The following is a 16,263-nucleotide window of genomic DNA, read 5'->3' as shown; positions in this document are numbered from 1 at the left end:
TTTGTTTTAATTGCCACAAGTGTTGAAAATGATTTTTCGCACAAATAGGTGCTTGAAAAAGGCAAATATAAACAAAGAGCTTCCCGTGATACACTAGGATACATTTTGAAATATTTTAACAAAAATGAAGGTTTGTCCATTATATCAGAGTTGTATTTGGCAGAGCAATCATGTTGTATTTGCAAGGCATCTTCTGGAAATGATTCAGGCAGGGAGTCTATGTTGACATGGAATGAGTCAATTGACATTTCTGAAAAACAAGAGTTTGGAAAGAATTTCTGGAACTCTTCAATTAATTAGTCTCTCCAAATGGTTTGATATTTGGATTGTCAAACTTGATCCTTCATAAATGTCCGTGAAGCGTGTTTCTTCTGAGATTGACACTACTTTAGAGAATCTCGAATAATTGCAGGAGTTTGCTGATATTTTACGCCTCCAAAGTTGCAATTTCTCAAAACACATCTTGATCGCATCACGATGAGTAACTATATTTGAATGTCCACTCTGCATTTATAGATTAAGGCTATTCAACGAGTCAAAGATGTATGACAAATAAGCCAATATTACTTGGCTACAATGTATTTTGAAGGCCACGCTTAGTTCATTTTGATTTTGCTGTTCTAAGAAGGTGATTACTTCATCTCGAAGGTCAAATAATCTTGCAAACATGTTTTCTTTTGGGATTTATCGTACTTTTGTATGAAATAATGTTTTGTGATCACTTCTTAAATCTTCACAAAGAGTTTTAAACAGTCAAGTATTCAACGCACTGTTTTTTTTATGTAATTCACTACTTTAAGACAGCATTCAGTTCATTTGAAAGAGTTTTTGCTGCCAAGGCTTGTCGATGTATAACACAATGTATCTTAGTCACATTAGCATTTTTCTCTCTTACTAATTGTACAAATCCTAAGCAAGAACCAAGCATTGAAGGCGCGCTATCCGTGCATACACCGATCGGTTTTTGCCAAGAGAGTTTATGTTTTTCAAAAAAGTCTGATACTGGTTTCATAACATCAATAGTTTTTGTCGTGGTCTCCAACTCTGTAAAAATGAGTAGTTCGTCTTTCATTCTTTCGTTTTCAATATACCCAACAAAAACAATTAACTGAGAACATTGTAGCTGAATAGCAAAAAATGGCGATTGTTTTACAGTATCAACTACCTGGTTTTGTATGTCTTCGGCCATATCATCAATGCGACGTTTCACAGTATTGTCAGAAAGTGGCATTTGAGACAACTTTTGCTTACCAAGAATAATATCAGCTGCCTTTAGCAAACACGGTTTAACAAGCGTCTCTCCAATAATATGGCTCTTCTTTTCTTTAGCAATCAGAAGTGATAGCTCATATGAAGCTTCAAGCACTTTTCAGATGACTGAGCCGTATAACCAGTACTATCCAACTTCATGCGTTTTAAATTTTCAGATTTTCTAGAAAGAAAATTCCTTTGGTTTGCCCTAAAAAGAGCCTTTCAAGATGATTATCATCATAAAGATCGAAATACGATAATTAAAATTTCACAACACGTACGCTTTTATAATGCAAAAACGCGTGCAAGCTAGGCCAAGGTATCTCAAACACTGAGTCACAGACACAGTGATTAGCCGCCGAACATTAGCTGCGGTTAGTTGGCCTGCGTCTGGTGGTGTGAGGGAAGGAGGGAGGTAGTGCTTATAAACGCTCGGTTGTCAAATGCGCGCTATTGCCACATTGAACGGCTCACATTCCATTGTTTCAAGCATTCGATTTCAAATTTATGTGTAAAGTCAGTTGTTAGATAGGTTTGTTTTAATTTTCCAAACATTATGACTAATCTAGAATTTTAGAAAGACTATCTAAATTAATTTAATTTATGACTTGTCTCGCACCCCCCCTGGTATGTCATCAGGCCCCCCAAGGGGGACACGCCCCCCCACCTTGGGAATCCCTGGCCTAGATGAAACAAATCCATTGTCCAAAGTCCATTGCCTTGCCTTAATCGGTAGTATTACACATATATAGCAATATTTCTTTTAAACGTCACAAAACTATTAATGTTTGTGACGATTGACAATATAAAAATGCTACTTTTATGCCTAAACATAAAAGTGAAGCACTTTTACTCCAAGGCACAAAAGTGTAGAAGTCAAAAACTGAAAAGCTTCAATCGCAGTGGACTTGTTAGGCAACAATCCTTCAGTTACAGTGTTTGCAGTACACAAAATATCTGAAGGCATAAGCGATGCCGTGGGATCTTGGGAATCAGACATATTACTACTAGCACTTTTGGACGACAACAAGCACAAACGTTCACAAAACTTAACAAGTAGCTCAAAAATCGATGATTTTTCTTATTTGTCAAAGTGATAATCAATAGAAGTAACCAGATTAACATAAAAATTATTTGTGACGTTTGAAAAAAAAATTGTATGTTCTATTCGGAGTAAAAATGACTTTTTGTGCCTCGGCTTAATGTTAAACTTATAGCCTCGCCACAAAAGTATCATTTTTACTCCTAATAAAACAATATACTTATTTATGCTTAACAAAACTGACTCCACTATAAATCAAATCTTCTTTGTCAACCATTTTAAATCCACTCCTGAATGTAGGTCTCTCCCAATTGCTTCCATCTTTCTCTATCTTGCGCCAATCTAATCCACTGTTTGCCTGCCACTGTTCTTATGTCATCTACCCATCTTTTTTGAGGTCTTCCCGTGCTTCTTGTTGTCGTCCTTGGTCTCTATTCTAGAATTCTCCGTGTCCACCTGTTGTCATTATATCGGGCTACGTGACCTGCCCAGCGCCATTTCATTTTTGCAATTTCTTCCACAATATCCCTAATCTTCGTTCTACGTCTTATCTCGGTGTTTCTAATCTTGTCTCTTAGTGATATTCCAAGCATGATTCGTTCCATTGCTCTTTGCGTTGTTTCTAATTTTTTAGCAGATTTTTTGGTAAGGGCTACTGTCTCCAAGCCGTAAGTACAAACTGGTAGTATGCATGTGTTATACACCTTTTTCTTTAAGTTTACAGGAATGGAGGTGTTTTTCAAGATATATGCTAATTTGCCGAAAGCGCCCCATGCCAGTTGTGTTCTTCTTTTAATTTCAGCATCTTGATTTGGTTTTCCTAGTTTGATAACATGACCTAGATATACATAATGTTCAACATTTTCTATGGTATGATTTTGTATTGTTATATTTGTCTGGTCTCGGCTCAGTATTTTTGTTTTGCTGTAGTTAATTTTTAAGCCGACCGCTCCTGTAACTGCATTTAATTGTTGTAACATATCATTTAGTTCTTGGATATTATCGGCTATTAAAACTATGTCATCTGCGAATCGCAAGTGGTTTAAGTATGATCCGTCGACGTTGATACCCTTATTGTTCCATTCTAGTTTCTTAAAAATGTCTTCTAGAGCAAGGAGCTAGTTTGGGAGAGATGGTGTCTCCTTGTCTTACTCCCCGTTGTAGTCTTATGGGATTAGTTTTTGTGCTTTCGTCCAGCTTTATCTGCATGGTGGCATTTTCATATATGTTTTTAATTATGTTAGTGTATCTTGAATCTATACGTGCATTTTCTAGAGCTTCAAGCACTGCCCATAATTCGATGGAATCGAATGCTTTATGAAAATCGACGAACGCCATATGAATTGGAACATTATACTCGGTGCATTTTTCTATCAGTGTTCTTACGGTATGCAAGTGGTCTATGGTACTAAAATGTTTTCTGAATCCAGCCTGCTCGATAGGTTGATAGAAATCGAGCTTATGTGTTAGGCGGTTGGTTATGATTTTAGTTAGTAATTTATACAGATGTGAGAGCAAGAATATTGGTCGGTAATTCTCGATGTTTGCTTTGTCTCCTTTCTTGAATAGTAAAATGACTTCGGAGTTGTACCATTCTTGAGGAATCTTTCCTTCATCAATTACTTTATTAAATAAAATATTTAATACCTGTTCTATTTTTCTTCCACCGATCAAATGCATCAATTGAAATAAAAAGTTATTTGACGCATATGGATATAAAAAATTTCATGATTACGAAAATATATTATTTATGTCCTAGGATCACTCAAATTTCGAAACTCTTTTTGTCTGCACGTTGCTTATCTTCTGAGATTTTCATATTTTTTTGATAATTTTTGCGACAATACAAATTTTGTGATATCCATACCGAACTTTACACTACGAATATTATTTTCACCTTATTACTGTGAAGAAGTTCTGAAGGCGTTTCCTAACACCCGGTATTTCATCCGTCTAACGGGTTAATTAGTCTCAGAAATTTTCAACAGTCCCGAAGCAGAAACTTTCGTCGGCCAAAAAGAGGTAGAAAAGTAAGAGACAACGGCTCAACTTTATATAACTTTGGCATTTCGTTAAAGAAACGAGACACTGCATTTGACTAGAGCTATAAATGCAAGAATAGCTAACTTTATGACAGCCCAACATCACAAGATGTAAATTTATAACAAACAAAAATGTGTAGTTAGTTAGCTTGCAGCGTGTTGCCTGAACATATTTCGGCTTATTTGGATGTGTCTGTTTTGTAATTGGCCTGTCAGGATTAAGGTTTTCGGTATTAATTATAAACTTATTTTTCGTCTAAAAAGAAGAAGTTTTCGACGACAGATATAAAGATAACATTTTCATTAATGACAATATGACACAATTCAACGTTTATTCAGCAATCTATTACTTATAAACATTCTCTTCATAATAACATAACATGTTTAGATTTTTCTAATCAGCAAGTTACCCTTAATCGAAATAATTAAAATTTCAATCAAAATATACTTTTTTAATTTTCTCGAAATTTTCAGCGAATACATACATCCAAGTGGAAATTTTTCTCACGAACAGTTAGATGTAGTAAAATTCTGAGTATGGCAGAAGAACGAGCGGCCAATTTTATGTAGGAAATGTGTATTCGCTTGACTCACGGACCAAAATTGACGCCAATATAGCCGATTAACCAAATTTGATAAAAATCCAAGGGTACCCCCTTGGAAAATTTTTTCCAAATTTTCCAAAAAAAAAAATTTTGTTTAATGTTTTGGTACATGCACTTGGTCCAGCTTATTCCAAACATGTGTTTTTTTCTGATCCCTTAACCCCAGTTTGCCGGAAAAGAGGAAAAATCGAATTAAAAAATCTACAGTTTTTTCGATTTTCCGGCAAAACGGTGCAGAATTTTTAGCCGCATTTTTAGATTTTTTTAATCAGCAATTCACTCTCAATCGAAATAATTCAAATTTCAATCAAAATATACACTTTTAATTTTCTCGAAATTTTCAGCGAATACTTGCATCCAAGTGGAAATTTTTCTCACGAACAGTTAGATGTAGGAAAATTCTGAGTATGACAGAAGAACGAGCGGCCAATTTTATGTAGGAAATGTCGATTCGTTTGACTCTCGGACCAAAATTGACGGCAAAATAGCCGATTAACGAAAATTGATAAAAATCCAATGGTCTACAGTTTTTTCGATTTTCCGGCAAAACGGTGTATGATTTCTAGACACACGTTAATTTCTTTTTAAACAGCAAGTCTCCTTTAATCGAAATAATTCAAGTTTCAAACAAAATATTCACTTTTAATTTTCACGAAATTTTCAGCAAATACAGACATCCAAGTGGAAATTTTTCTCACGAACCGTTAGATGTAGGAAAATTCTGAGTATGGCAGAAGAACGAGCGGCCAATTTTATGTAGGAAATGTGTATTCGCTTGACTCTCGGACTAGAATTGACGCCAATATAGCCGAATAACCAAATTTGATAAAAATCCAAGGGTACCCCCTTGGAAAAATTTTTCCAAATTTTCCAAAAAAAAAAATTTGTTTAATGTTTTGGTACATGCACTTGGTCCAGCTTATTCCAAACATGTGTTTTTTTCTGATTCCTTAACCCCAGTTTGCCGGAAAAAAGGAAAAATCGAATTAAAAAATCTACAGTTTTTTCGATTTTCCGACAAAACGGTGCAGAATTTTTAGCCATGTTTAGATTTTTCTAATCAGCAAGTCACCCTTAATCGAAATAATTAAAATTTCAATCAAAATATACTTTTTTAATTTTCTCGAAATTTTCAGCGAATACATACATCCAAGTGGAAATTTTTCTCACGAACAGTTAGATGTAGTAAAATTCTGAGTATGGCAGAAGAACGAGCGGCCAATTTTATGTAGGAAATGTGTGTTCGCTTGACTTACTGACCAAAATTGACGCCAATATAGCCGATTAACCAAATTTGATAAAAATCCAAGGGTACCCCCTTGGAAAATTTTTTCCAAATTTTCCAAAAAAAAAATTTGTTTAATGTTTTGGTACATGCACTTGGTCCAGCTTATTCCAAACATGTGTTTTTTTCTGATCCCTTAACCCCAGTTTGCCGGAAAAGAGGAAAAATCGAATTAAAAAATCTACAGTTTTTTCGATTTTCTGGCAAAACGGTGCAGAATTTTTAGCCGCATTTTTAGATTTTTTTAATCAGCAATTCACTCTTAATCGAAATAATTCAAATTTCAATCAAAATATACACTTTTAATTTTCTCGAAATTTTCAGCGAATACTTGCATCCAAGTGGAAATTTTTCTCACGAACAGTTAGATGTAGGAAAATTCTGAGTATGGCAGAAGAACGAGCGGCCAATTTTATGTAGGAAATGTCGATTCGCTTGACTCTCGGACCAAAATTGACGGCAAAATAGCCGATTAACGAAAATTGATAAAAATCCAATGGTCTACAGTTTTTTCGATTTTCCGGCAAAACGGTGTATGATTTCTAGACACACGTTAATTTGTTTTTAAACAGCAAGTCTCCTTTAATCTAAATAATTCAAGTTTCAAACAAAATATTCACTTTTAATTTTCACGAAATTTTCAGCAAATACAGACATCCAAGTGGAAATTTTTCTCACGAACCGTTAGATGTAGGAAAATTCTGAGTATGGCAGAAGAACGAGCGGCCAATTTTATGTAGGAAATGTGTATTCGCTTGACTTACTGACCAAAATTGACGCCAATATAGCCGATTAACCAAATTTGATAAAAATCCAAGGGTACCCCCTTGGAAAATTTTTTCCAAATTTTCCAAAAAAAAAATTTTGTTTAATGTTTTGGTACATGCACTTGGTCCAGCTTATTCCAAACATGTGTTTTTTTCTGATCCCTTAACCCCAGTTTGCCGGAAAAGAGGAAAAATCGAATTAAAAAATCTACAGTTTTTTCGATTTTCCGGCAAAACGGTGCATAATTTTTAGCCGCATTTTTAGATTTTTTTAATCAGCAATTCACTCTCAATCGAAATAATTCAAATTTCAATCAAAATATACACTTTTAATTTTCTCGAAATTTTCAGCGAATACTCGCATCCAAGTGGAAATTTTTCTCACGAACAGTTAGATGTAGGAAAATTCTGAGTATGGCAGAAGAACGAGCGGCCAATTTTATGTAGGAAATGTCGATTCGCTTGACTCTCGGACCAAAATTGACGGCAAAATAGCCGATTAACGAAAATTGATAAAAATCCAATGGTCTACAGTTTTTTCGATTTTCCGGCAAAACGGTGTATGATTTCTAGACACACGTTAATTTCTTTTTAAAAAGCAAGTCTCCTTTAATCGAAATAATTCAAGTTTCAAACAAAATATTCACTTTTAATTTTCACGAAATTTTCAGCAAATACAGACATTCAAGTGGAAATTTTTCTCACGAACCGTTAGATGTAGGAAAATTCTGAGTATGGCAGAAGAACGAGCGGCCAATTTTATGTAGGAAATGTGTATTCGCTTGACTCTCGGACCAGAATTGACGCCAATATAGCCGAATAACCAAATTTGATAAAAATCCAAGGGTACCCACTTGGAAAAATTTTTCCAAATTTTCCAAAAAAAAAATTTGTTTAATGTTTTGGTACATGCACTTGGTCCAGCTTATTCCAAACATGTTATTTTTTCTGATTCCTTAACCCCAGTTTGCCGGAAAAAAGGAAAAATCGAATTAAAAAATCTACAGTTTTTTCGATTTTCCGACAAAACGGTGCAGAATTTTTAGCCATGTTTAGATTTTTCTAATCAGCAAGTCACCCTTAATCGAAATAATTAAAATTTCAATCAAAATATACTTTTTTAATTTTCTCGAAATTTTCAGCGAATACATAAATCCAAGTGGAAATTTTTCTCACGAACAGTTAGATGTAGTAAAATTCTGAGTATGGCAGAAGAACGAGCGGCCAATTTTATGTAGAAAATGTGTATTCGCTTGACTCACGGACCAAAATTGACGCCAATATAGCCGATTAACCAAATTTGATAAAAATCCAAGGGTACCCCCTTGGAAAATTTTTTCCAAATTTTCCAAAAAAAAAATTTTGTTTAATGTTTTGGTACATGCACTTGGTCCAGCTTATTCCAAACATGTGTTTTTTTCTGATCCCTTAACCCCAGTTTGCCGGAAAAGAGGAAAAATCGAATTAAAAAATCTACAGTTTTTTCAATTTTCCGGCAAAACGGTGCAGAATTTTTAGCCGCATTTTTAGATTTTTTTAATCAGCAATTCACTCTTAATCGAAATAATTCAAATTTCAATCAAAATATACACTTTTAATTTTCTCGAAATTTTCAGCGAATACTTGCATCCAAGTGGAAATTTTTCTCACGAACAGTTAGATGTAGGAAAATTCTGAGTATGACAGAAGAACGAGCGGCCAATTTTATGTAGGAAATGTCGATTCGTTTGACTCTCGGACCAAAATTGACGGCAAAATAGCCGATTAACGAAAATTGATAAAAATCCAATGGTCTACAGTTTTTTCGATTTTCCGGCAAAACGGTGTATGATTTCTAGACACACGTTAATTTCTTTTTAAACAGCAAGTCTCCTTTAATCGAAATAATTCAAGTTTCAAACAAAATATTCACTTTTAATTTTCACGAAATTTTCAGCAAATACAGACATCCAAGTGGAAATTTTTCTCACGAACCGTTAGATGTAGGAAAATTCTGAGTATGGCAGAAGAACGAGCGGCCAATTTTATGTAGGAAATGTGTATTCGCTTGACTCTCGGACCAGAATTGACGCCAATATAGCCGAATAACCAAATTTGATAAAAATCCAAGGGTACCCCCTTGGAAAAATTTTTCCAAATTTTCCAAAAAAAAAAATTTGTTTAATGTTTTGGTACATGCACTTGGTCTAGCTTATTCCAAACATGTGTTTTTTTCTGATTCCTTAACCCCAGTTTGCCGGAAAAAAGGAAAAATCGAATTAAAAAATCTACAGTTTTTTCGATTTTCCGACAAAACGGTGCAGAATTTTTAGCCATGTTTAGATTTTTCTAATCAGCAAGTCACCCTTAATCGAAATAATTAAAATTTCAATCAAAATATACTTTTTTAATTTTCTCGAAATTTTCAGCGAATACATACATCCAAGTGGAAATTTTTCTCACGAACAGTTAGATGTAGTAAAATTCTGAGTATGGCAGAAGAACGAGCGGCCAATTTTATGTAGGAAATGTGTATTCGCTTGACTTACTGACCAAAATTGACGCCAATATAGCCGATTAACCAAATTTGATAAAAATCCAAGGGTACCCCCTTGGAAAATTTTTTCCAAATTTTCCAAAAAAAAAATTTTGTTTAATGTTTTGGTACATGCACTTGGTCCAGCTTATTCCAAACATGTGTTTTTTTTCTGATCCCTTAACCCCAGTTTGCCGGAAAAGAGGAAAAATCGAATTAAAAAATCTACAGTTTTTTCGATTTTCTGGCAAAACGGTGCAGAATTTTTAGCCGCATTTTTAGATTTTTTTAATCAGCAATTCACTCTTAATCGAAATAATTCAAATTTCAATCAAAATATACACTTTTAATTTTCTCGAAATTCAATTTTATGTAGGAAATGTCCATTCGCTTGACTCTCGGGCCAAAATGCAATTGATTGGATCCCCTGTCGTATGGTCACGGGCAAAATCACTAGTTTTATATATTTATAAATTTATAACCACGACCAACTTGTTTAGATTGTTAAGGGTGTAAAAGTTCAAACTTGGTATTTTATTTAGCTCAAAAATAATAAAAAAATCCAATTTATTCCTCGATGACATCAAATGCTGTGCAACATCAGGTTAAACCGTCAACGTGGCTGAAATATTATCGAGAGCATAAACACGCCGTTAAAAACTAGCACGCTGCTCCGAATAACTTCAGAGAAAATAGTTGAATTTTCTACATTCGACGTCATCTTAATTAGCAACCTAGCACTGAATTTTATAGAGTAGCATACCAAGTGACGGACAGAGGGGTTGTACGCCGTCCTCGTCTTCCATTCCGTTTGTAATACGGCAGCCACCTGCGAAATTCCAGATAAACTTTTTGAATTTATCCGAGCGGAAAATTTATGACATGGAAACGATTAATCGGGGAAACTCCTTGGTCAGCGAATCGTCTTTGTCGATATTAGGTTTTATTTTTGTGAAAATTTTTTAATTAAAATTTTACGAGATGTTCTATATAATATTTCTCGTGGGGGTTTCGAAAAATATAATGAAGGAAGAAGCGAAGCGAGTAAGCCGTTAATATACTTTGGACACAAATATAACAGGGCGTTCTACTTTTAAAATTTATTATTTTTTAAATGATTTATTACAAAATGCGAGAAGATTAAAAAACTCTTAGTGAAATTCTGAGTAAGTTGGATGTGACATATATTAATTTTTCTACTCTCATACTTTAATATATCAATATCAAATTCAATACCTGTATCATCATGGGTTTTATTATGATACAGATTTTCATTATGGTATATTTTTAACAAATAGAGTCGTGCGATGACGTTCTGTATCGAAGTTGACAGCTACGCAATGAACAGTGTCAAGTCAAATGCATATAGAATAGAATAGAAAACTTACAAAAAGTAAAAAAAAACAGTAACAAAAATTGACTAAAATTACATAAATTGTCAATATCACAAAATAATAGATAATAAAATATACAATCCATTGCAAAAATTAACTAAATTGCAAATTGCATATTACGTTGCTCCACGTGATACCCAAATATATACTTAGTTGGTAGAATACTTCGTTCTACTAAGTAATAGACGAAACCAATATTAAAGGCGGTACTAATAGTATCATCCCACCAGAAGTACTTTAATTCGTTAGTGTAAATACGCGTCACTGGTTTGTTACTAATTGATTTTTAAGTACTTCCTTTTTATCTTTAGATTCGATTTGACACACGTTGTAAAAAGGTACAACCTTATGATTCATAAAGATTTTATTGGATGTGAGTATTTTGAAGGTTTGGTCTGTACATTTTTTGTTTTTGGTGGTATTTGAATTGCCCGAATTTAAACAATAAATCACAAATTAAAAATTATAATTTTAAAAATTCGAATATTGTCAAATATCAGAAACATCAATATGACCAAACGCAACATGTCATGCACATTCTTGCACAGCGTGTGGCCCGACTTTAAGAAATGGCCTGAAAAATGTATTATATTGTTGCAAAATTTTGGAATACGTTTAATTCGTAAAACAATTTTTACATTTGTTTTCGATACATATTTCAGTCCTCTACAAATAGCTTTTCTTAACTTTTGGTGTAAAATAATTAGGGAAGGGTTTCCTATGGCCCGTTTGACGATTCACCACCCTGTATATAATTAAAGTGCTTACTGAAGGTGGCACATATAGCGGTAACATTTCAGCAATAATTAAGTGTTTTATTTATAAGAGACAGACAATTTTTTATTTCCAGGGTCTATTTAAAAATTCACGGTCAGGAAATAACAAACAATATATATTTATTTATAAGCTTATATATATATATATATATATATATATATATATATATATATATATATATATATATATATATATATATATATATATATATAATTTAGCTCTCCAGGCCTAGAAGGCCCATGGCTTGGGTTACTATTCTTTTCCATTCTTTTCTGTTTGTTGCTTTATTTTTCCAGTTTGGTATTTTAAGTTTTTCTATGTCTTTTTCAACATCCTTCTTTTACCTGGTTTTCGGTCTGCCTTTCTTCCTTTTCCCTCCTATTCCTCCCATTAGCATTCTTTTCGGCAGTCTCGTGTTTTCCATCCTTTGGATGTGTCCCAACCATCTCAGTCTTTGTGACTTTATGATCCCTACGATATTCGGCTCTCCATACATCTCCTCTAATTCCATATTTGGTCTTTTTATTCATATACCATTCCATAATTTACCTCCAAATATTTTCCTGAGGACTTTTCTTTCCCAGACTTGCAGCAAGACTTGCTCGGATTTGTTCATTGTCCATGTTTCACTGGCATATAATACAATAGGTCTTATTACAGTCTTACATATTCTTATCTTAGCCCTTGTAGATATGTTTTTGCTTCTTAATAATTTGTTTAGTGCAAAAATACAACGGTTACCGACCATAATTCTCGCTTGGATTTCTTCCTTTATATTTGGTCTTCTAGTGAATGTCGCTCCTAAATACTGGAATATTTCTACTTCTTCGAATTTATATGTTTTTTCATTTGTTATTGCTGTCAGATATTGTTCTTGTAGGTAATCTCTTTCTGTCCATTCCATATATTTGGTCTTTTCTTCATTTATGTACATCCCTTTCTTTCTCGCTTTCATTTCTAATCTTTATATTATTTCTTTTAATTCTTGCTTACTTCTGTCGTCAGCGAATGCTAAGCATTGGTGTTTTCTTTGATATATAAGTCCTGACCTGTTGATTCCAGCTTCTCTGATGGTAACTTCGAGGACGATACTGAACAACAGCGATGACAGTGGGTCTCCTTGTCGCACCCCCTCACTGACCTCAAACTTATCTGTTTCTTCGCCATTTATTTTAACCCTATTCTCTGTTTTTCGGAGTGTCACTTTTACCATTCTTATCAGTTTTTCACTAATTCCCATTTCACGTAGTGCTTTGTATATTTCTTTGCGTTTTATCCTATCAAACGCTTGTTTAAAGTCGATGAATAGGGCCATTGTAGGTTTCACATATTCGTAGCTTTCTGCTTGTATTTCGCGCAGTAGGAAAATTTGATCCACTGTGTTGCGCCCTCTTCTGAATCCACATTGATATTCCCCTATGTCATTATCTATATTTTGAGATAGCTTATCTTTTATATATACTGCAAGTATTTAGTAGGGCTATTCCCCTGTAATTGTGGCATAAACTTTTGTCGCCTTTTTTGTGAAAAGGGCACAGTGTCGCTTTGGTCCATTCCTTCGGTAATTTTTCTTGTTCTTATATGTCTTTTAGCAACTTTTCCAAATGCTTAATTAGTACTGGTCCTCCATATTTAAACATTTCAGCTGTTACTTCATCTCTTCCTGGACTCTTATTATTCTTTAGTTTCTCTATTATTTCTTTTTCGTTAGGCGGTCTTTCCTCTATTCGTTCTTGATCTACCCTTCACTTCTTCTTCCTCTTCATATTCTGTTGTGGGAAATTTATTTAAAAGTTCTTCAAAGTATTCTTTCCATCTGCTCAATATTTCTTCGTCACTTACTAAATTTCTTCTACTTTTGTTTTTGTAGTGTACAGGTTTTCCTTGCATTTTTCACCCCTTGATATAAGTTTCTAATTTCTCTATTTTTATAGCTCTGTTCTATACATTTTAATTTATCTTCATTGTATTTTCTTTTCTTAGATCTTATTATTCTTTTGGCTCTTTTCCTTTGTTCATTGTATTTTCTCTCTATCTCTGTTGTTTTTTCTTGCATTATTTTCATTCTTAATTTATTTCGTTCATCTAGTTCCATTTTACATTCATCGTCGAACCATTCTTTGTATTCGTGTTTTATATTTCTATTACTGGCCTGAGCTGCTTTGGTCATACATACTTTTATTTGCATCCATGTTTGTTCAATGTCCCCACTTTCTGCAATATTATCTAATCCTCTACTGACTATTCTTTCATATTTATTTTGTTCCTCTTTTGTCAGTCTCACAGGTTTAGTTGCTTTATACTTTTTCATCCGCTGGTTTCTAAGCACTGGAATAAGTTGTTTCATTTGAATTCCAACTATAAAGTGATCTGAATCTGCATCTGGACCTCTGTATGTTTTTATGTTCTTTTTACATTTTTGCATATCTTTTTCGACAAGCACATGATCAATTTGGTTTATGGTTTTCCCATCCGGTGATCTCCACGTTCCTTGGTGTATTCTTTTGTGTTGGAAGTACGTGCTCATAATGATCATATTTCTTTCTTTCGCGAAATCAATTAGGAAGTGACCATTTTCGTTCGTTGTTTCATGCAAGCTGTATTTTCCTATGGTGGGTACATATATTTCTTCTTTTCCTATTTTTGCATTACTATCACCTAGCACTATTTTTACATCGTATTTGGGGATATTTTCGAATACTGTATCTATTTGATTATAAAAGTCTTCTTTTATTTCTATACTTTTGTCTTCAGTCGGTGCATGTATATTTATAAATGTTATTTTTTGGTATTTCCTCTTATTCTTAATACACATATTCTCTCTGAAATTGGTTTGAAGTCAACGATTAGATCTTTCAGCTTTTTATTTACCACAAAGCCTGTGCCTAACATTCTATTTTCTCCCCCGCTGTTGAAAAATAAATAGTCGTTTATTTCCATTGAGTTTTGCCCTAATTGTTTTGTTTCTTGTAGTGCTACTATTTCGAACTTGTATTTTTTGCATTCGTCGATTATGTGTTTTAGTTTTCCTTCCTCGTACGTTCCCCTTACATTCCATGTCCCTACTAATATGCATTCGTTTATTACTTTGTTTCCAGTAATGATCTTTACATTTTGTTCATCTCTTGTGCCTTTATCTTGCCAAGTCGTCTTCGTTATTTTAGCCTGTCTAAATTTTGCTGTTAGTTTTTTGGTTTTACATATTTATCTTTTACTAATTGTCGTTGGCTGTTATTCCATGTCCATATTTCTCCATCTATGATTAGCTTCTGGAATCCTATTTTTACATTTTTTCCATTATATCTCTCTGCCATAACCTTATTTCTAATTTCTTTCTGGATAATTCTTTCCTCCTTTGACATATCATCATTTATGACGATTCGCTCGTCTGTTTTGTTTTTTAGTTTATTTTTATTTTTGATTACGTTCTTCACGCTGTTAAGTTCTACTAAGGTAGTATTTTCTCCTATTTTTCTCGCTCTATTTACATCTATCATCCATTTATAAGCTTACATTACGATAATATCTTATCAAATAAACTCATTTAATAAGAACTCCACATTTGTAAACGAATACATTATTTACTAGAATAATCTGGAATATTCTGGAATCCTCGCTTGTATTAACGCCGCTTCTCCGTACCTCGGTCGATAAATCTGGAACATTCTAACGTTGGTTATTTTTTGTCATCATTGCCCTGAGATGCAACGGTTATAAATATTTTGGTGTAAAGGTCTATGGAAGGTTGTCCAACTCCATCTTTTGCGCGGTCATTTGATACTACTTTTCGTGTTCATTTGGTGATTTATCTCTTGCTATTTTGACGACACGAGTCTCCCCCATTTTACGTATGTGATTATTCCATTCTTTTTTCTATTTAGGGACCATTCGTTTATGCACTGTACGTTACATTTTCTTCTAATATAATTACTTCTCTTTTAATCTTTTAGCATATTTCCTGTAATTCTTCTCAGTACTCTCATCTCTGCAGTTTCCAGTAGACTTTATATTGTGGCTGTGTCGGGTCTTGTTTCTGAGGCATATATGATTATTGTTCTTATAGTGGTATACATAGATGGACAGTGTAATTCCAAGGTATTTTATTTCCGTAACTTGTTCACTACTGATGCCAGCAATTTCTATTTGACATCTGATTGGTTCTTTGCTGATTACTATTAAAGGTTGCTTAGAAATATTAAAGGTGCCAATAAATACGTGGTCTTTTAGCGTAGATATTAAGATTGAATGTGGGAATGAATGGCAGACATTAGATAGTACTAGTCCTCTATTACACCAAGTCTATAAACCTGTAGAAATTAATGGTATCAACTAGTTTTTCATTTTATAGATATATGCATTCTCTGTTGTTTGACAATCTATGTGTTGGTTGTATTGTTTTTGTTAAATTAGTTACGCACTCTTCTATTTTCGCACTTTCGATTGCATCCAATACTCTGGTTTGTTTCTTTGACAGAAAGATGTCGATAGAACAAGGTTACTTGATAACATTGACAAAGACTTGAGAAATATGAGAATACATGTTTAGCGAAAAAGGCGATGGATAGGGACGACTGAAGGGAAACTC

General features: G+C 33.7%; 1 protein-coding gene across 1 annotated transcript; it reads right to left on the bottom strand.

The window, feature by feature from the left end:
• Nucleotides 1-790: 790 nt before the first annotated feature.
• On the bottom strand, nucleotides 791-1,231 carry LOC140444691 (protein FAM200C-like). Its single transcript, XM_072536455.1, has one exon. The coding sequence runs from the start codon at nucleotides 1,229-1,231 to the stop codon at nucleotides 791-793; it is 441 nt and encodes a 146-aa protein (XP_072392556.1).
• Nucleotides 1,232-16,263: the final 15,032 nt, after the last annotated feature.

The sequence above is a fragment of the Diabrotica undecimpunctata genome, chromosome 6 (genome assembly GCF_040954645.1).
Source record: "Diabrotica undecimpunctata isolate CICGRU chromosome 6, icDiaUnde3, whole genome shotgun sequence".
Classification (NCBI taxonomy): Eukaryota; Metazoa; Arthropoda; class Insecta; order Coleoptera; family Chrysomelidae; genus Diabrotica; species Diabrotica undecimpunctata.
This window is presented reverse-complemented; position numbering and strand designations above follow the sequence as displayed.